General features: G+C 47.3%; 1 protein-coding gene across 1 annotated transcript in view; it reads right to left on the minus strand.

The window, feature by feature from the left end:
• Window positions 1-20304, minus strand: part of LOC119953516 — a 35463-nt gene extending 15159 nt beyond the window's left edge. The window contains exons 1-5 of the mRNA XM_038777880.1: window positions 19976-20304; window positions 14368-14745; window positions 10459-10692; window positions 2707-3219; window positions 9-706 (exon numbers count right to left, since the gene is read on the minus strand). Coding sequence (XP_038633808.1) covers window positions 9-706; window positions 2707-3219; window positions 10459-10692; window positions 14368-14745; window positions 19976-20297 — 2145 coding nt within the window. The 5' untranslated portion in view covers window positions 20298-20304. The remainder of the gene's footprint in view (window positions 1-8; window positions 707-2706; window positions 3220-10458; window positions 10693-14367; window positions 14746-19975) is intronic.
• Window positions 20305-21896: the final 1592 nt, after the last annotated feature.

Here is a 21896-nt window from a genome sequence, read left to right on the forward strand (position 1 = left end):
TTACATACCTTCGCTTCAGTCACATGTTCTCCTTCAGCAGCAAGGGCACGAATGAACTCATCAATCCGCTGGTTCACATCTTCCAAATTGAGGGGTTTATTTCGATAGCACCCCAGCGTACCTGGGTCTAATGTCTCCATCGCCTGCATGGCAGATCTATGTTCCTCCCTTATGCGTGGAAAGAAATTTTGGGGGTATCGGTCCTTTGATCTCCTCTTCCTCAGTTCCTCCTCTTTCAACTTTTTCAACTCCTCTTTTGATATTTTTGTGTCCAATGCAGGAAAGTCTTCTGAAGACGCTGTTGACAGTGCGGGTGAAGCTGAACGTTGTCCTGGCTTTACTGAAGCAATGAGATTTTGATGAAATGTGTAAGATTCAGTTGGTTGCATTGTACAATTTGCGATAACCATTGGTGCCGGGCGAATTAAGTGGGACGCGGGCACAGGGTCTTTCATTGATGTGTCTTCCTTTTGGTAACTTCTCAGATTTGCCCAGGCTCCATTTTTCTCAGTATCGTCCTCTGAAGATGCTGTTGACAATGCCGGCGAGGCTGTTTTGCGTTCTGGGAAACCAAATGTTATTCGTGGTCCTATGGAGCCTGGCCCAAGGATGCTAGGCAAAGGCATTAATGGTGGGCCACAGAGGATGCCATTCAGTGGTGTTATATTCGGCCTATACATTGGAATAGGAACTCCATGTATGGCTGCTGAACAAGGAAAAAAACATTAGCCGTTGGCATATTTCCCTGCAGTTAATTAAAGATCATAATACTGGGCTCAACTTTCATTTAAAGACGCTGTTACTATTTCTTCTTTCTAAATAAATGACACAAAAAAAAAACCACCATTCGGGGAAAGGGTAGAGGGAAGGAAGGAAAGGGAGGATAAATGAAGGGGTGATGGGGGAGAATACGCTCTTCTGAAGGAGGGAAGATAAATCAAGAGGCGAAATAAGCCATCATGCTCTTGTGGACTCTGCTGCCAACTTTCAACCATATTAAGATACAAAAGGTTTTAAAACACATTGCACATTAACTACACGCATATATATTCATTAACCTTATCATAACTCAACAGCATCAATGTTTGGAAAGTTTTTCAAAATTGCTGTCCCAAGGATCCAATAGGTAAAGTCAGAAGATTTTGGTGTATTAGACCATACCAAACTGTCAGAATTTAGATGTGGTTTAAGAAAATTAACACATTTCAACTTTATAAAACAGACAGTAAGTCAGAGAGAATTGATTAAAATAGTGTTCTTTTCAGGAAGGATGCACATCAGAGCTGTTTTCAGCTTGTCTACTGCTGAACCCCTCATCCATGTCTTTATTGCCACTATTTTGTTGGTTATTCCAACGCACTCCTAGCTGGCTTCCCACACCCTACCCTCCGGATATCTGAAGTCATCAAAACTCTGCTATTGTCCTAATTTACGGCAGGGTGGCGCAGGGGTTAGCACTGCTGCCTACCGCACTGAGAACCCGGGATCAATCCTGGCCCCGGGTCTCGTCCGTGCGGAGTTTGCACATTCTCCCCGTGTCTGCGTGGGTCTCACCCCCACAACCCAAAGAGGTGGATTGGCCACGCTAAATTATCCCTTAATTGGAAAAAATAATTGCGTACTCTAAATTTTTTTTTTTAAATCTCGTTGATTCATCATCCCTTGTTCTCGGAATAGAATTATCGAATGGGGTTGACAGCCCGATAGAAAGAACATTGACCGGGGCGGCATGGTGGTTAGCCCTGCTGTCTCACGGCACCGAGGTCCCAGGTTCCGGCTCTGGGTCACTGTCCGTGTGGAGTTTGCACATTCTCCCCGTGTCTGAGTGGGTCTCGCCCCCACAACCCAAAGATGTGCTGGCTAGGTGGATTGAGCACGCTAAATTGCCCCTAAAAATTGGAAAAAATGAATTGGCCACACTAAATTTATAAAAAAAAGATTTAAAAAAGAAAGAACATTGACCCATCTGTGCTGGCTGTCCATCAGAGCAATTTAGCAGCTGCTCCTACTCCCCTGCCATTTCCCAGCAACCTGCAAAATTTTCCACTTCTGGTGATTACCTAATTCACTTTTTTTTAAACCGTGAAGGGACACACTTTACATAGAACATAGAACAGTACAGCACAGAACAGGCCCTTCGGCCCTCGATGTTGTGCCGAGCAATGATCACCCTACTCAAACCCACGTATCCACCCTATACCCATAACCCAACAACCCCCCCTTAACCTTACATTTTAGGACACTACGGGCAATTTATCATGGCCAATCCACCTAACCCGCACATCTTTGGACTGTGGGAGGAAACCGGAGCACCCGGAGGAAACCCACACACACACGGGGAGGACGTGCAGACTCCTCACAGACAGTGACCCAGCCGGGAATCGAACCTGGGACCCTGGAGCTGTGAAGCATTTATGCTAACCACCATGCTACCGTGCTGCCCCTAATATCAGGAAAAGATTGACACATCTTTCGCCATGAAAAAGGTGGGCAAAGGATGACTTACAGAAGGGAGAAAGGAAGAGAAAAATATGTTGATGGGGGTTAGATGAAGGTCTGGGTGGAGCATGTTAAGGGCACCTGGAAAAAGTCAATGGTTTTATAAAAGGGAAGCCTGACCTCACCTCAATGACAATAAACTGCGTATTATTCCTGTTTCACATGGGAGAATTTTAGTCCAGATTAGTGATTTGAAAATTGAAATACCTTGTGGCTGTGGAGCGATTGGAAAGATGCAAGACCTTGAAGAGCTTTTGTTCACACTTTCCATACTTGGCATGGACACCGGAGCGGGCACAGGAACGGGCACCGGAGCGGGCACAGGAACGGGCACACGAGCGGGCACAGGAACGGGCACCGGAACGGGCACAGGAACGGGCACACGAGCGGGCACAGGAACGGGCACACGAGCGGGCACCGGAACAGGTGCTGCAGAAGCTGGCTTTGATTCTTGAGAATTGTTCGTCCCTGTTTTTGCTATTCCGCAGGCTTGCGTGGACTTGAGTTTGATATAGTTCCCCCCTCGCATGGGCACCAGCTCCAGCACATCATTCATGGATTTGATGAGCTCTTTTATGGAGCCGAATCCATACGATTTTGTTCTTAGGTTTCGCCCATAGGTCTTGCTGTAGATTTCATTTAGTTTTGTTTCAGCAATGGCTTTAAGGTCAGCCGAGAACAGTCCCAGTATGTCCTCACGGAGCTTTTCCATTAATTTGCCTAGGAGAACACAATAGGGTTAATTTTATACAATTTTAGGTCCCTTTTAATGTAAAAACAGCATGTGGACCTCTAAAAAACCAATTACGCTAATCTAATGCCTTTTCCAATGGCCAGCTCGAATTCATCAGTGCAAGCCAGAGGCGGTCAAGACTGAGGTGACCACCAGTCATTAAGAATGTGTGGGCAGCACCCACAGAAGAACTGCAGCCACCAATACCAACAGCGTGGAGGTTATGGGAGTAGCAACATTGCACATGATTGATTCGATTGGATTTTCCCAAATAGGACACAAGCCATTGTGAATAATTGTGCATATAGGCAAACACGAGCCTCCCGACCAACATTTCCAATGGGAAAACCATAAATGCATGTCTGTCACACTTTGTCAAAGAACCAATTAAATCACTCAAAAAATGTTTTTCCTCAGGGCAGCACGTTGGCGCAGTGGTTAGCATTGCTGCCTCACGGCGCCGAGGTCCCAGGTTCGATCCCGGCTCTGGGTCACTGTCCGTGTGGAGTTTGCACATTCTCCCCGTGTCTGCGTGGGTCTCACCCCCACAACCCAAAGATGTGCAGGGTAGGTGGATCAGCCACGATAAATTGCCCCTTAATTGGAAATAATGAATTGGGTACTCTAAATTTAAAAAAACAAACAAAAAAATGTTTTTCCTCCACAACCTATTTATCAAAGTTTTCTTGTGCAAAAGGAGATGCTTAAATACATATTTCAAAATTAAAAAAATTGGGCAGCACGGTGGCCTAGTGGTTAGCACAACTGCCTCACGGCGCCGAGGTCCCAGGTTCGATCCCGGCCCTGGGTCACTGTCCGTTTGGAGTTTGCACATTCTCCCCGTGTTTGCGTGGGTTTTGCCCCCACAACCCAAAGATGATGTGGAGATGCCGGCGTTGGACTGGGGTGAGTACAGTAAGAAGTCTTACAACACCAGGTTAAAGTCCAACAGGTTTATTTCAAATCACTAGCTTTCGGAGCACTGCTCCTTCCTCAGGATTCACTAGCTCCGAAAGCTCGTGTTTGAAACCAACCTGTTGGACTTTAACCTGGTGTTGTAAGACAGCTTACTGTGCTCACCCAAAGATGTGCAGGGTAGGTGGATTGGCCACGCTAAATTGCCCCTTAATTGGAAAAAATGAAATCGATACACTAAATTTTGTTTTTAATAAATTCAAAATCCATTGTCTTTTAATGCCTTAATTATATTGAGTTGACGGCCTCAACCAGTTTCAAAAGTGCTGGTTTGTGCTGGATCTTTCTACCTCAATAATCAAGGAACACTCAAGCACAGTTGCGGATATTGAGTGTAGGGTGAGAAAGTTCCCAATTTGCAATCCACAAAACAGGAGTTGAGAGTGTGCCCGACCTCGGCGATCATTGAAGACCTGTTTTGTAAACGGCTTGAAACAAACTGAAGATCGAATTTATCGCACAGAAACCAGGTTGTTCGACCCAATCAGGCTAGGTTGATGTTTACACTTAACGCAACGTTTCTTCCATCTTTCTTCATAAATCCACCCCTGTGACCCTCCATTCGCTTCTCCCTCAGATGTTGGTCTAGATTCCTCTAAATAGCCTCTCCACCATTTGCATCAATCACTTCCAGGGTGGAAAAGGCTTTCCTGAATTCATTATGAGATTTCTTCATGACTATCTTATCTGGATGACCTTTAGACATGCTTGGCCACGAAGAAGAAACAGTCTCTGTAAGTGCACTCTTTCACAATTACAAATATCTCAATTAGATTATCCCTCAGCCTTTTGCACCCTCCCCCCCACCACCCCACCAACAGAAACAAGAACTAGCCTCTCAATCCTTTCCTGGCATTTGCATCTAAAATAGGTTTATTTCAGGTAAGTAACTTAGAAAATGCCGTGTTCTATCATAAACTGCTTATACATTGGCGATTAATACACGCAACGATAATTATATTAAAAAAGGTTTTTAAAGAAGGCAACTACAACACCCTGTAAAATCCAGCCCCCGCTCATCATCACTGATTCTAGTTTTTAATTCCACATTTATATAATTAACCGTAAAAATTTTTTTTAAAATTTAGAGTACCCAATTCATTTTCCCCAATTAAGTGGCAATTTAGCGTGGCCAATCCACCTAATCTGCACATCTTTGGGCCGTGGGGGTGAAACCCATACAAACACGGGGAGAATGTGCAAACTCCACACGGACAGTGACCCGGGTCCGGGATTGAACCTGGGATCTCGGTTCCGTGAGGCAGAAGTGCTAACCCACTGCGGCACCGTGCTGCTCACATTTATTTAATTAACTGAATGTAACTTCCTCCAACTGCCAAATGGTGGGATTTGAACTTACTTCCAGGTTTCTGAACACGAGGAGCGAGTACTTCAGCCAATGCGATACTGGATCTGACAGGCAAATTGTGGCAGGACAGGAAAATAGGAAAAGGATTTTCCGATGATGAGGAGATAGGGGGAGCTGGGGTAAACACTAAAGGGCTTATGGGAAAGGTGGCAGCTGATAGCCCGAAGCAGGCGGCCTGGCTATCGATTGGCTGGACTCCGTTTCCCCAACAAGATTGTTCACTCCATGTCGGACCAGCCAGGGTTGGAAACGGGCGCGGAGGCAGATGTTGTAGCCTTCGCCTCATTGATCGCCCGAAGGCGGATCCTGTTAGGGTGGAGATCAACCTCTCGACCCTGTGCCCTGGCGTGGCGGGGGGACCTGCTGGAATTCTTACCGCTTGAAAAGGTCAAATTTGAACTGAGGGGAAGGATGGAGGGGTTCTACAATTCATGGGTGTTATTCATTATACACTTTCGAGAATTGGATTACATCAAACATTAGGGGGGTTGGGGCTGGGAAGGTTGGGGGGGAGGGGGACTGTCTGTGTTAATGGTGACTATGGATGATTCCTTTTTGTCATTTGTTTATGTTAACATGCGGGCCAATGTTTGGGGGTCTGGTGGGAGGATGGGATCGTTGTTATTGATATGGGGATTGACATTGTATTCGTTACTGATTATTTGGGAGAAAATGTGAAAAAGGAGAATAAAAAAAATATTTAAAGAAAAGATTATTCACTCCAGTACTGTCAGATGGATCCCAGAAACCCCAATATCTCCAAGTTGGGCCCAAACATGCTACTTCCTCCAAGACCACCACCCCGCTCCCCCCACACTGGTGCTACATCCGAAGACGCACTCTTCCGACTTCCCCTCCGCCAATCCCAGAATCCCTTCCATTTGCTGACAAGCTTCAGACCCTGACGACCTTCTCCAATTCTCCCAGATCCTCTCTGACAACAGATACTAGGATCTACCCTCGCTCCCCAGGGGGCGGCCGAGTAAGGTCTATAAGAATCTCACATCAGCTGATACTCCAGACATTGCCCTCAGCTCCCAAGAACTTTTCAGTAAGTCTGATTCAAGTGACGACGACAGCCCTGCTCTAAAACAGCTGACTCATTCTGAGCAATAACAGGAAACTTGCTTTTCTAAACCCAGCATCAAGACTGTTCAAGGAGGATATCGTCCCTGTGCCAACATTAAAATTTGATTATAAAAATTATAACCACAATATAGCGGAAACTCTTAAATAACTGCCCAAGCTCCATTCTAGTTACATATTTTACAAACTATTGCAATCTCTAGTCACACATTGCAGGTATCTGCTATTTGCAATTGTTGCTTTGAGCACCAAAGAAAGCCCTTCTGAAGTCTTTGAAAGTATGGCAAAAAAATGCGACACATGAATTTCATCCTCACTTATTACAGAGACTTAGACATGTGGGCTGGATTAAACAATGCCTTTCGGTTCTCTGTTTAATTAACGACGAAACTACTTTTCAATTTGTTGTTATATAATCGGCAGGTGCTGCTAATGGTTACCAGCAAAGGTTCAGAGAAACTCCTGCCGGAAGACAGATATCTGCTAGAAATGGTAGCGTGGGGTAGCGTGCTGGTTCAAACCCCCCCCCCACACACAATGAATGCTTGATCTGAGTGGTGATATCACAGAGCTGTGCCACTGTAAGGCGAATTCCCATAGGGAAGGATGGAAAGGAAAATGATGAAGTCATTCCTGAGCCGACTCTGACGCAACAACTTTTCAAAATGTTTTGAACTGGGGGACAATTTAGCGTGGCCAATCCACCTACCCTGCACACCTTCTGGGGGTGAGACCCACGCAGACACGGCAAGAATGTACCAACCCCACATGGACAGCGACCACTCACACCTTGTAACTGATTCGAGAGGTGCACTGGTTGAACTCTGAAGAACAAGGTCACCTGGTGCCCACTCTGTGCGCAGGACTGGTGAATAGAATTATGATTTGCAGCAGGAGGGAACAGATAGAACCCTTTATCTTTCACAGCTGTGTACAGATGTACCCTTCACAGCAATATCAGTACTCCGGTTTCCTCCCACAGTCCAAAGATATGCAAGTTAGGTGGACTGGACATAAATTGTCCTCAGTGTCCAAAATTGCCCTTAGTGTTGGGTGGGGTTACTGGGTTATGGGGATAGGGTGGAGGTGTTAACCTTGGGTAGGGTGTTCTTTCCAGGAGCCGGTGCAGACTCGATGGGCCGAATGGCCTCCTTCTGCACTGTAAATTCTATGATCTATGAAAATATACTTTATTACTACAACCACACATCTCCAGCAACTCAATCTGTTCATTAGACTGCCGCAGAGAAAACCTAAAATATTAATATCAAAAAAGCACAACCACAATAATTTAACAGAATACAGTGCTTATCAAAATTGTCAAGAGAATAGTGTTTACTAAAATCACCAAGCCAACAAACAATGCTGATTAAAATCACCAGGAGTAGTGTTTGCTACAAAAGCTGCTTCTTCCTTACCTTGAAACCAAAGCTCAGATTCAGCCAGAAAATGTGATTGTAAACATCAGCCTAGCTGGAAAAGCAGACACCCTAGTCATCTGTTGTTTCTTCTCTCCTAAATACGTCTCTTTCCTTGTGTTGCAACAGCTACAGAGCTCTCACCCAATGAGGAGCATGATGGTGGTGATGATGAAACGAAACTGAAACTTACCAGCCATCAGGAAATGAAAGGCAAACTGAAGTCGAAAGAGACAGCCCTGAAAACATTCTTTTATCCCCCCCCCCCCACCCCAAAACCATTCCTATTGTCCTTGTAACTCACAGGGAGAGAGAGAGAAACACACATACACATTGTAAAAATGTTACAGTATAATGGTAAATAGCACAAGTTGAAATTGCCACAAATGGTGTGGAAATTTAAAATAAGGACGGCACAATTTTTAAAAATTAATTCGCAGAATGTGGCTGCTATTGACAAGTCCAAAGTTTAATTTCCCATCTGTAATTACCTCTAATCCACAGCCCTGAATTCAAACTATTTCATCACACAGACTGGCAAAGGCCAGCAGGTTTCCTATCCTAAAGACTTTAAGTGTATTCGACTGGCTTTTAAAATGACAATCCTCATCAGCTTTTTACTCCAGATTTATTTAATTACGGTGGGATTTCAACTCGTGTCTCCAGATCATTAGACCAGGTTTTGCAATTCACAGCTCAGTATAACCATCACTGTGCTACTGTAATCACAACTGATTGACATGTACTCTTTAATGTTATACCTCTGGTTAAATAGCTCAGTGCTTATTTGTGGATAGTGTGGGAAGATTTACGCATCAGTGGAGATTGCAAAAGTCTACCACAGACATCCAGCAGCTGATTGCCCCATTGTTGCAAAATAAAAATACCTGATAAGACTTCCTGGATGTGCTTGTGGGGTATTTTGTTACAGAAATGTATTTCTGAAATATGTATCACTAAAATACTGAATTAATTTGTAACAAAGACAGGATTCTTTTTTTTAAATAAAAGATCTGAACAATGAAATGGGACATTTTTCCATTTCATTTTCCCTTCGGACTCTGAGTAGATCTGCAAGTCTGACGTTCCAGATTCCTCAACAATCACATGACACTGCTCCCAAGCCAAACAAGAGTCTGCAGAGAAGGCTGTTACTTTGTGGATACAGATTTAAATAGCTGGCAAGCCCCATTTCGTTACCAGGATATGGGGGTAGAACTGGACACATGTTATCCACTGCTAAATAAAACAATGCATCCAAAAGTATACAGGACGGGCCAGGTTTCACCTTTGATTTGATCTCAGAATCCTGTAAAAACTATTTCCAATCTCTCTCCTTTCTAATCCCAAAAGATATGTTCGAAAGCAAGTTCAAATATGCAGCCTTGGACTTCCACTGACAGCCCTGGAGTGAGTGGTCACATATCTGGTGGCTCCCGCTCAGGGTAGTGTTTTTGGTCTTTCTCCACGCAATCCAAGGGGTGTTGGATGGCAAACGGTGCACGAGAGCTGAGGGAATGTAATACTCCTCTGGTGAGACTGGTCTGTGGCTTATCGGACAAGGAGCGGAACGAGGAAGAGGCAGCAGCTGGACAGAGAGAGGAATGGAGGTGCGATACGGGAAAAGATGGCAGAGAGTGGTGGGCCTGCCCAGTGGTCTATCGAGCAGCTGGTGAACCTTCTCAACAACAAGTTCCAGCAAAGGAAGACGGCCTCATGGACCTGGCTAAAGCGGTGGAGCCGATTAGGATGGCGATTGAGGGTGTGGAGCAGAGGCAGGAGGCAATCCAGAAGATGGAGGAGTCGATGGGGGAGCACGAGGGCCGATTGACCTCGGTAGAGGCAGGGATGGGGAGGAGCAGCCTACAAAGGCTGAGGGAGAAGTTTGAGAATCTTGGACACCACTCCAGGAGGATCACCGGATCATGGCAATGCCGGACGGTATTGAAGGAGCGCAGGCCGCTGAGTATGTGGTGAACCCTGCAGCCTCACGGCGCCGAGGTCCCAGGTTCGATCCCGGCTCTGGGTCACTGTCCGTGTGGAGTTTGCACATTCTCCCCGTGTCTGCGTGGGTTTCACCCCCACAAAGGGGCAATTCAGCGTGGCCAATCCACCGAACCTGCACATCTTTGGGTTGTGGGGGGTGAAACCCATGCAAACACGGGGAGAATGTGCAAACTCCACACGGACAGTGACCTAGAGCCGGAATTCGAACCCGGGTCCTCAGCGCCGCAGTCCCAGTGCTAACCACTGCGCCGCATGCCACCCGAGGCTCTACATTTTATACTTCATTTCAGTTTACCTCCAGGCCATTACTATGAAGTTGCCTTTAAACTTAGTAAGAGAACAACTAGTTTATTCTACTTGTTAAACCATACCTGCTGCAGACTTGGTCTCGAAAACCAGGCTGTATGTTCCTGAGTGTTGAACGAATACCCTATGCTTCATAAGGCGAAGAAACAGCTGAACAGTATTGAATCCATAATGTTGTATATTGAGGGGGCGTTGATAAACCCTCCTGTACAGTTTACCTATTCGCCGTATTGGAATGCCATTGGGCTTATCTTTGATCAGATTTTCAATTTCCTCCATAAGTACCCTCACATGGCAACCTGGCAGAAGACAAGGATTGTTAAAACTCTTTGGTTACAATTACAATGAGGAACAGGACTATAAAGGTGCACTTAACAAGCTGCCTTACTGGGAACTTGTGTGAAGGTCACATCTCACTTAATTTGTGAAGTAATTCCAAACATGCAGAATCTTTATCCGAAAAGCACAAAGAATTATTCTGCAATAAGGTAGAACCAGTTCATCTTTATAAAAGTACAATAACCACAGAAGTCACACACCCACAGGTTAGATTAACAAAATTAAAACAATTCAATCATGCAAACCACACAACCTTGTTAACTCCACACCATCAGAACACCGAGCTGTCTGTCACAAGGGCCGAAGCGGGTTCACATTTATTCCAGTTTACCCAGGTGACTTCCCATTTAATTAGAATTAGAATTAGAATTAGAACAGTACAGCACAGAACAGGCCCTTCGGCCCTCGATGTTGTGCCGAGCAATGATCACCGTACTCAAGCCCACGTATCCACCCTATACCAGTAACCCAACAACCCCCATTAACCTTATTTTTTAGGACACTAAGGGCAATTTAGCATGGCCAATCCACCTAACCCGCACCTCTTTGGACTGTGGGAGGAAACCGGAGCACCCGGAGGAAACCCACGCACACACGGGGAGGACGTGCAGACTCTGCACAGTCTCTCTTGAGGGCACCCAAAGACGTGAACCATTCCAGCAGAGACTGGAAGCCTTTCACCTTCCAAGGGGCTTTTCACAGGAACTTCATTGCAATATTAATGAAAACCAACTTGTGACACCAATAAAGATTATTATTATAAAATAACAATCTGCTACCATGGCAACAAGCTAACAATATGGCTGGAAATATATGGGGCGCGATTCTCCGCACCCCACGCCGGGGGAGAGAATCGCGGGAGGGCCGGGTGAATCACACCACGCCGCTCTGGCACCCCCCGCGATTCTCCCACCCCCCCCCCCCAAAATGGCGTGTTGCGTTTTGCGACAGGCCACTCGGAGAATCGCCGCTCGCTGTTTCTCACGGCGACCGGCGATTCTCCGGCCCGGATGGGCCGAGTGGCCTGCCGAACCCGACTGGTTCACGCCGGCGCCAACCACACCTGGTCGCTGCCGGCGTGAACAGCGCGCGACCGGTGAGTGTGGGGCCTGTGGGAGGCGGAGGGAGGATCGAGCACCACGGGCGTGCTCAGGAGGTGTCTGGCCCGCGATCGGTGCCCACCGATCGTCGGGCCGGCGTCTCTAAAAGACGCACTCTTTTCCCTCCGCCGCCCCACAAGATCAAGCCGCCATGTCTTGCGGGGCAGCGGAGGGGAAGACGGCAACCGCGCATGCGTGGGTCGGCACCGGCCAACCTGCGCGGCTGACATCACTTCGGTGCCACCGGCCGCGTCATTCCGGACCCACCGCTTTGACGCAAGCGTCAATGCCCGGCGCGCGGAATTCACGCACCGTCGCTCCTAGCCCCCCCGGGGGGGGGGGGGGGGGGGGAGAGAATAGGGGGCGAGGAGCAGCCTCCGACACCGGAGTGAAACACTCCGGGTTTCACTCCGGCGTCGGCTGTTTGTCTCCCGATGGGAGAATTCCGCCCAGGATCTGCTGGCCTTGATTTAATTGTAATAAATCTCCTTTCTGGACTTTATGACAAAGAGGGTGGATCCCACCCTACCCATTGACAATTCCAACATATATCGTCAATCTTTTTTTTTAATTTTCCAATTAAGGGGCAATTCAGCGTGGCCGATCCACCTACCCTGTACATCTTTGGGGTTGTGGGGGTGAGACCCACGCAGACACGGGGAGAATGTGCAAACTGCACACGGACAGTGACCTGGGGCTGGTATCCATTTGTCCATTTACGTCAAATACTGGAGTATTGTACTTGCAAAGTCAAAGCCTTATCTTCAAAGTGAGAATGTCCTTTGCGTGATTAACAGGCACCTCAGTGTGATGGACAAAGTACAGTTGCAGCCGCCCTAAACTGGGCTCCCACGCTATGGGCTGTATTGTGTCTGCAGTTTCCTGCCCCAGCACATCCTCAATCACCATCATTGTGGGGATTTCGCCCCCACAACCCAAAGATGTGCAGGGCAGGTGGATTGGCCACGCTAATTTGCCCCTTAATTGGAAAAAAATGAATCGGGTACTCTAAATTTATAACAAAAAAAAAGAATCTCGCTCATGTGGGTTACAACACACAATCTGCCAACAAATGTGATCTCTATTCTAAATGGACAGTGGAACATATAATTGGAAAATATAAGGATTGAACTTCAAAATGGATGGAACTCAAAACTTTAAATGTTTGCAAATCTGACTCGACATATCGCTTGGTCCTGAGCCCTAATTGATTGGAAGACTATATTTAATCTTTACTCAAATGCAACACCATAGAGTTAACCAGTGCAGAATATGCACAATATTTACTAAATGCTAATTTGGAATCAGGTAATAGATTAAGATGAAAACATAAAATGATGGAAATACTCGATATCTGTGGATAGAGAATCTGAGTTAATCGGGGGAAACTTTGGAAGGCAACTGGGGTCAGGTTGCCGGTGGGTGCCCTACATCGCCTCTGGGTCCTTTGATTGACATTGTGCTTATGAATAAAGGATCTCCTCCCAGGAGCCCACAAGCAAAGATGTCAGGGTTTGCTTGCCCGGGTTGCCTGCGTAGCGAGGCAGTGGTCTTGAACCAGCGGTCAGCCGGAGGGTCGGGGTTAACCCCGCCTCGGCCAATGATGGAGGCCCCAATGGGCTTTACACGCACCTCCAGGCAATTTACGGCTTCCATCCCTTTTTAAGGTCCACACCCACCACGGGCCAGCAGTGCAATCCTGAGTGATGGTCACTCCTGGGGCTACACCCAGGCATGACCAAAACGAAGGAGGAAGAGGCCTTTAACTGGCTCTTAATTGGCTAGTTAGGGGCTTCAATTGGTCTAAAGGCAGGAGGGACATCCTGGTAAAATTCCTGTGGGGGTGAGGAAGTAAGAGATGTGCCACCATCCCACCATATGTCTCAACCCAGCCACTTCCCAGCATGCTCCTTGGAGGCCCCAAAAACCCGTCATTGACGAACCTCCCATTCAATGCCGCGCGCTGTCCTTTCCTTGACCTTCACTAAGAGATGGCAAGGGCCTATCATTGGGTAGCAGATTTGTCGCAGTTTGCAAACAAACATAACTGACAAAGAATTTCACGGCAATACTGATCCTTTCAGATGGAACGAGCTTAAGAGACCAGCTAGTGCATTCCTGACAGTTTTTCTAAGGCTGTATGCCCTCTTTGACTGTCTTTTCTAGGAAATGCCTGGCTTTTAACTGTTGATATCAGCACATCTCAAACACAGAGCTCAACCAGCTCATGAGGAGGCAACTGCAACAGCAATGCTAAAGATTGGGTATCCAAAGACCAGGATGTTTTCCTGGCCTAACGTTCCTTCCACAAGCTCATCGCCAAATATGGACGAAACGGTCAACTCTTTGTTCGTTGTGGAGTGCTGCCTCCCATGAATTCAATGCTGCCTTTACCTAGATAATAAACACCAGCGGCACTTTGAAAGACACTTTGCTGGCGGGGAAGTGCATTAGGTTACCTTGAGGTTGTGATTAGGCACGACAGGAACATTGAATATTCTATACATCAGAAGATGTCAGGCTAGATTTCATTACCTGATGGTGAGGGTTTTGAAGGGGGTGCCTGCGACGTAGAGGGCGTCACTTCTGGTTGGCAATGAATGTCAGTTTCTCCCTCAGTCGATGATGGAGCTTTAGAAAAACCAAACGAGGTATCTGGAATGAGGGGGCTTCGTTTCCGTGGTTTCCGAGTTCTGGCATTGACAATGAATCCATTTTGGGTGGGTGTTAGATACAGAATGTCGTTCATTGATTCTACCAGGGCCTGTATTGTTGGGAACTCGTAGTCTGCTGCGTCCAAATCCTTCCCGTATTCCTTTTTGTAAAACTTCTGCAAGTTTTTCAAACGGACGCCGATTCGGAAACGGCGGAAAAGCTGCAGCAACTGATCCTTCAACATTTCCATCCTGTCCACTGTGGAAAAGGAAGAGCTCTCGTCAGAAAGAAGTGAGGCAGCACCCAATATAAAACCTCCGTCTAAAAGGTTCTCATTGAGTGTGGAAGGTCTGACTGGAAAAGAATGAAAACCAACAAACACAGCCCATTCTCTCATTCCTTCCTCGAGCGTTGCCTGTCATCATCTCTCAGCATGTACTGCATCACATCCACTGACATATCACATCCACGGACATATCACATCCACTGACAGATCACATCCACGGACATATCACATCGACTGACAGATCACATCCACGGACATATCACATCCACTGATCACATCCACGGACATATCACATCCACGGACATATCACATCCACGGACATATCACATCCACTGATCACATCCACGGACATATCACATCCACTGATCACATCCACGGACATATCACATCCACGGACATATCACATCCACGGACATATCACATCCACGGACATATCACATCCACGGACATATCACATCCACTGATCACATCCACGGACATATCACATCCACTGACATATCACATCCACGGACATATCACATCCACTGATCACATCCACGGACATATCACATCCACTGATCACATCCACGGACATATCACATCCACTGATCACATCCACGGACATATCACATCCACGGAAATATCACATCCACGGACATATCACATCCACGGACATATCACATCCACTGATCACATCCACTGACATATCACATCCACTGATCACATCCACGGACATATCACATCCACGGACATATCACATCCACGGAAATATCACATCCACGGACATATCACATCCACGGACATATCACATCCACGGACATATCACATCCACGGACACATCACATCCACGGACATATCACATCCACGGACATATCACATCCACTGATCACATCCACTGATCACATCCACGGACATATCACATCCACGGACATATCACATCCACGGACACATCACATCCACGGACATATCACATCCACTGACATATCACATCCACTGATCACATCCACGGACATATCACATCCACGGACATATCACATCCACGGACATATCACATCCACTGATCACATCCACGGACATATCACATCCACGGACATATCACATCCACTGATCACATCCACGGACATATCACATCCACTGATCACATCCACGGACATATCACATCCACTGATCACATCCACGGACATATCACATCCACGGACATATCACATCCACGGAAATATCACATCCACGGACATATCACATCCACGGACACATCACATCCACGGACATATCACATCCACTGACATATCACATCCACTGATCACATCCACGGACATATCACATCCACTGATCACATCCACTGATCACATCCACGGACATATCACATCCACGGACATATCACATCCACGGACATATCACATCCACGGACATATCACATCCACGGACATATCACATCCACGGAAATATCACATCCACGGACATATCACATCCACGGACATATCACATCCACGGACATATCACATCCACGGACACATCACATCCACGGACATATCACATCCACTGACATATCACATCCACTGATCACATCCACGGACATATCACATCCACTGATCACATCCACTGATCACATCCACGGACATATCACATCCACTGATCACATCCACTGATCACATCCACGGACATATCACATCCACGGACACATCACATCCACGGACATATCACATCCACGGATATATCACATCCACTGATCACATCCACGGACATATCACATCCACGGACATATCACATCCACGGACATATCACATCCACTGATCACATCCACGGACATATCACATCCACGGACATATCACATCCACTGATCACATCCACGGACACATCACATCCGCTGATCACATCCACTGATCACATCCACGGACATATCACATCCACGGACATATCACATCCACTGATCACATCCACTGATCACATCCACGGACATATCACATCCACTGATCACATCCACTGATCACATCCACGGACATATCACATCCACTGATCACATCCACTGATCACATCCACGGACATATCACATCCACGGACATATCACATCCACTGATCACATCCACGGACATATCACATCCACGGACATATCACATCCACTGATCACATCCACGGACATATCACATCCACGGACATATCACATCCACGGACATATCACATCCACGGACATATCACATCCACTGATCACATCCACGGACATATCACATCCACTGATCACATCCACTGACATATCACATCCACGGACATATCACATCCACGGACATATCACATCCACTGATCACATCCACGGACATATCACATCCACTGATCACATCCACGGACATATCACATCCACAGATCACATCCACTGATCACATCCACGGACATATCACATCCACGGATCACATCCACTGATCACATCCACGGACATATCACATCCACTGATCACATCCACTGACATATCACATCCACGGACATATCACATCCACTGATCACATCCACGGACATATCACATCCACTGATCACATCCACGGACATATCACATCCACTGATCACATCCACGGACATATCACATCCACGGACATATCACATCCACTGATCACATCCACTGATCACATCCACGGACATATCACATCCACGGACATATCACATCCACTGATCACATCCACGGACATATCACATCCACGGACATATCACATCCACTGATCACATCCACGGACATATCACATCCACGGATATATCACATCCACGGACATATCACATCCACGGACATATCACATCACTGACATATCACATCCACGGACATATCACATCCACGGACATATCACATCCACTGATCACATCCACGGACATATCACATCCACGGACATATCACATCCACGGACATATCACATCCACTGATCACATCCACGGACATATCACATCCACGGACATATCACATCCACGGACATATCACATCCACTGATCACATCCACTGACATATCACATCCACTGACATATCACATCCACTGATCACATCCACGGACATATCACATCCACGGACATATCACATCCACTGACATATCACATCCACTGACATATCACATCCACTGATCACATCCACTGATCACATCCACGGACATATCACATCCACTGATCACATCCACGGACATATCACATCCACGGACATATCACATCCACTGACATATCACATCCACTGACATATCACATCCACTGATCACATCCACTGATCACATCCACGGACATATCACACCCACGGACATATCACATCCACTGACATATCACATCAGGCTCTGAGCTCCAAGAAAACAACTTCTTTAAAAAAAAATTTAGAATACCCAATTATTTTTTTTTCAATGAAGGGGCAATTTAGCATGGCCATTCCACCTACCCTGCACATCTTTGGGCTGTGGGGGTGAGACCCACACAGACACGAGGAGAATGTGTAAACTCCGCAAAGCCAGTGACCCAAAGCTGGGATTCGAATCCGGGTCCTCAGCGCCACTCACTCAGCTAAATCACTGGCTTTTAAAGCAGACCAAGTAGGCCAGCAGCACGGTTCGATTCCCGTACCAACCTACCCGAACAGGCGCCGGAATGTGGCGACTAGGGGCTTTTCACAGTAACTTCATTGAAGCCTACTCGTGACAATAAGCGATTTTCATTTTCATTTTTCATTCACAGTCCCAGTGCTGTCCACTGTGCCACATGCCGCCTCCTAAGAAAACAACTTCAACCAATAGTATCTACGGCCGAGCTGATTCATCGCCGCAAATAGAAAAATATTAAACTTTAATTGTCCCCATTTTCATACTAAATCAGTCTTGCAACATTTTGATTTCCCCATTCCTGCACTTTGCTGATTTTATTTTCTGAATATATATTTATTTTTCATCCCAAATACAATGACTCCTCAGCAGTGCACACCTTTTGGGCTCTTTGCTCATCTGCACGTCAAGAGGTAAAAGATATTGGTTGGGGTGGTCTACGACTACCAAACTGTAGCGGTAATAGGGATAGCATTAGACAGGAAATCAGAGGCATGTGTTAAAGGAAAATCTGTGGTTATAGGTGACTTTAATCTGCATATAGATTGGATGAGTCAAATTAGTCACAGTTAAATAGAGGAGGTATTTCTGGAGTGTGTATGGGATGGTTTTCTCCACCAGTATGTTGAGGAACCAAGAAGGGAACAGGCCACCTTGGGCTGGGCGTTGTGCAATGAGGAAGGATTAATTGGCAATCTAGTTGTGAGAGAGCCATTGGGGATGAGTGACCATAACATGGTAGAATTCTTTATCAAGGTGGATAGCGAGGTAGTTGATTCTGAGACCAGTGACTTGAACCTCAGTAAATGTAATTATGATGGTGTGAGGTATGAGTTGGCTATGATGGACTGGGAAACATTAGCGAAAGGAAGGACAGCGGACAGGCAATGGCAGCATTCAAGGAGTGAATAGGTGAACTCCAAAAGTTGTTTATTCCTATTTGGAGCAAGAGTAGAAAAGGAACTTCTACTCTTACCATGGCTTACAAAGGAAATTAGAGATAGTATTCGAATCAAAGAGGCATACAAATTAGCAAGAAAAAGTAATAGATTCGAGGATTGGGAACAGTTTAAAATTCAGCAAAGGTGGACCAAGGGATTGATTAATAAGGGGAAAAATACCAAATGAAAATAAGCTACCGGGGAACATAAAAACTGACTGTAAAAGTTTTTATAGGTAATTAAAGAGAAAAAGATTGATAAAAACGAATGTACACCCCTTACAGTCAGAAACTGGGGAATTCATAACAGGGAACAATAATAATCTTTATTATTGTCACAAGCAGGCTTACATTAACACTGCAATGAAGTTACTGTGAAAATCCCCTCATCGCCACATTCCGGTGCCTGTTTGGGTACACTGAGGGAGAATTCAGAATGTCTAAATTACCTAACACCTCTTTGGGGCTTGTGGGAGGAAACCGGAGCACCCGGAGGAAACCCACGCAGACACGGAGAGGACGTGCAGACTCCGCACAGACAGTGACCCAAGCCAGGAATCGAACCTGGGACCCTGGCGCTGTGAAGTCACAGTGCTAACCACTCTGCCCAAGAGACACAATTCTCCAACTCCACACATTCCCAGTAGCAAATTCCCAATAACAAACTCAATTCCATGGAGTGCCATTTTTAGCCTGAGGTTATCATTATTTGTAAATAAACATGGCGGCGTTTCTTACCGTGAAGCGTATCGGGAATCCGCATTTGGTTTTCAGACAGATTAACCAAGGGTAACTTTTCCAACATGCCGTTAGTTGGACAGTCGTGCTTCGCTGCCCCTGTCCCGCCGCCTGGATTAATAATGATGTTTTGTCCGTCACAGTCCACGCTGACCACATCCTTCATGTGCTCCAGAAAACTTGACGCAGAGGGAAAGCCGTAATCTGCCAGCTTTAGTGGCGTCTTGTATGTCTCCAGGTAGAGGTTGCATAACTGAGATAAAGGAATGCCTGCAGGATGAGCATAACACAGCCCAGATATCTGTTGTTGTAGCAAATCCATTGAATTAGCTGCAAGGAAACCAAATAAACTATCAGTTTTTGTGTCAGTTAAATTAGCCAAACGGGCGGCACGGTGGCGCAGTGGGTTAGCACTGCTGCCTCACGGCGCCGAGGTCCCAGGTTCAATCCCGGCCCTGGGTCACTGTCCGTGTGGAGTTTGCACATTCTCCCCGTGTCTGCGTGGGTTTCGTCCCCACAACCCAAAGATGTGCAGGGTAGGTGGATTGGCCACGCTAAATTGCCCCTTAATTGGAAAAAATGAATTGGGTAATCTAAATTTTTTTTTAAAATTAGCCAGACAGACAAGTCTCCCTCCCAGACCAACGCGATTCAACATGTTGTTATTTAGTTACAAATCTAAATACTTTGTTGCTTTAGACAGTATTCCCACTTGCACTTTGTGAAGACGCACCTTTTGTTTTTTTAAATTTATTTAAACATAAATTTAGATTACCCAATTCTATTTTACCAATTAAGGGGCAATTTAGCGTGGCCAATCCACCTACCCTACACATCGTTTTGGGCTGTGGGAGTGAGACCCACGCAGACACGGGGAGAATGTGCAAACTCCACACGGACAGTGACCCAGAGCCAGGATCGAACCTGGGACCTCAGCGCCGTGAGGCAGCAGGGCTAACCACTGCGCCACCGTGCCGCTGCTGAGCCACCTGCCTGTCGCCATCCTGCCATTCCTCATCGTTAAGCCTCTTTGCTCCTCAGCCATAGTTGGACACTCCCGTTTGTATTTTCCTTCAGTCCGTCCCTTTCCCGACTCTACATTTGCTTAAAACGTGTTACATCTCGACTTCTTTCAGTTCTGCTGAACATCCATCGATTTGAAATGTTAACGTTGACCCTCTCAGCCTGGACCTGCTCTTTATTTCTTTCATTTTTACGACAGAGCTACCAGGTCAGCGGTGGAGCGGAATCGGGGAGTTAAATGAGCGCAGAGAGAGAGAGCTTGAGACTCAGAGTGGCTGGGGGAGGGGGCAGAGAGCAGCCTGTGGGGGGGGGGGGGGGGGCAGAGAGCAGCCTGGGGGGCAGAGAGCAGCCTGCGGGGGGGGGGGGGCAGAGAGCAGCCTGCGGGGGGGGGGCAGAGAGCAGCCTGTGGGGGGGGGGGGCAGAGAGCAGCCTGCGTGGGGGGGGGGGGGCAGAGAGCAAGCCTGTGGGGGGGGGGCAGAGAGCAGCCTGGGGAGGGGGGGGCAGAGAGCAGCCTGTGGGGGGGGGGGGCAGAGAGCAGCCTGCGGGGGGGTGGGTGGGGCAGAGAGCAGCCTGCGGGGGGGGTGGGGGGGTCAGAGAGCAGCCTGGGGGGGGGCAGAGAGCAGCCTGGGGGGGGGGGGGGGGGGTGGCAGAGAGCAGCCGGGGGGGGGGGGGGGGCAGAGAGAGTGCCACCTGGGGGGGGGGCAGAGAGCAGCCTAGGGGGGGGGGGGGCCGAAAGCAGCCTGCGGGGGGGGGGGGCAGAGAGCAGCCCTGGGGGGGGGGGCAGAGAGCAGCCTGGGGGGGGGGCAGAGAGCAGCCTGGGGGGGGGGGCAGAGAGCAGCCTGGGGGGGGCAGAGAGCAGCCTGGGGGGGGGGGGCAGAGAGCACCTGGTGGGGGGGGG

Source organism: Scyliorhinus canicula, chromosome 18, assembly GCF_902713615.1.
Source record: "Scyliorhinus canicula chromosome 18, sScyCan1.1, whole genome shotgun sequence".
Lineage (NCBI taxonomy): Eukaryota > Metazoa > Chordata > Chondrichthyes > Carcharhiniformes > Scyliorhinidae > Scyliorhinus > Scyliorhinus canicula.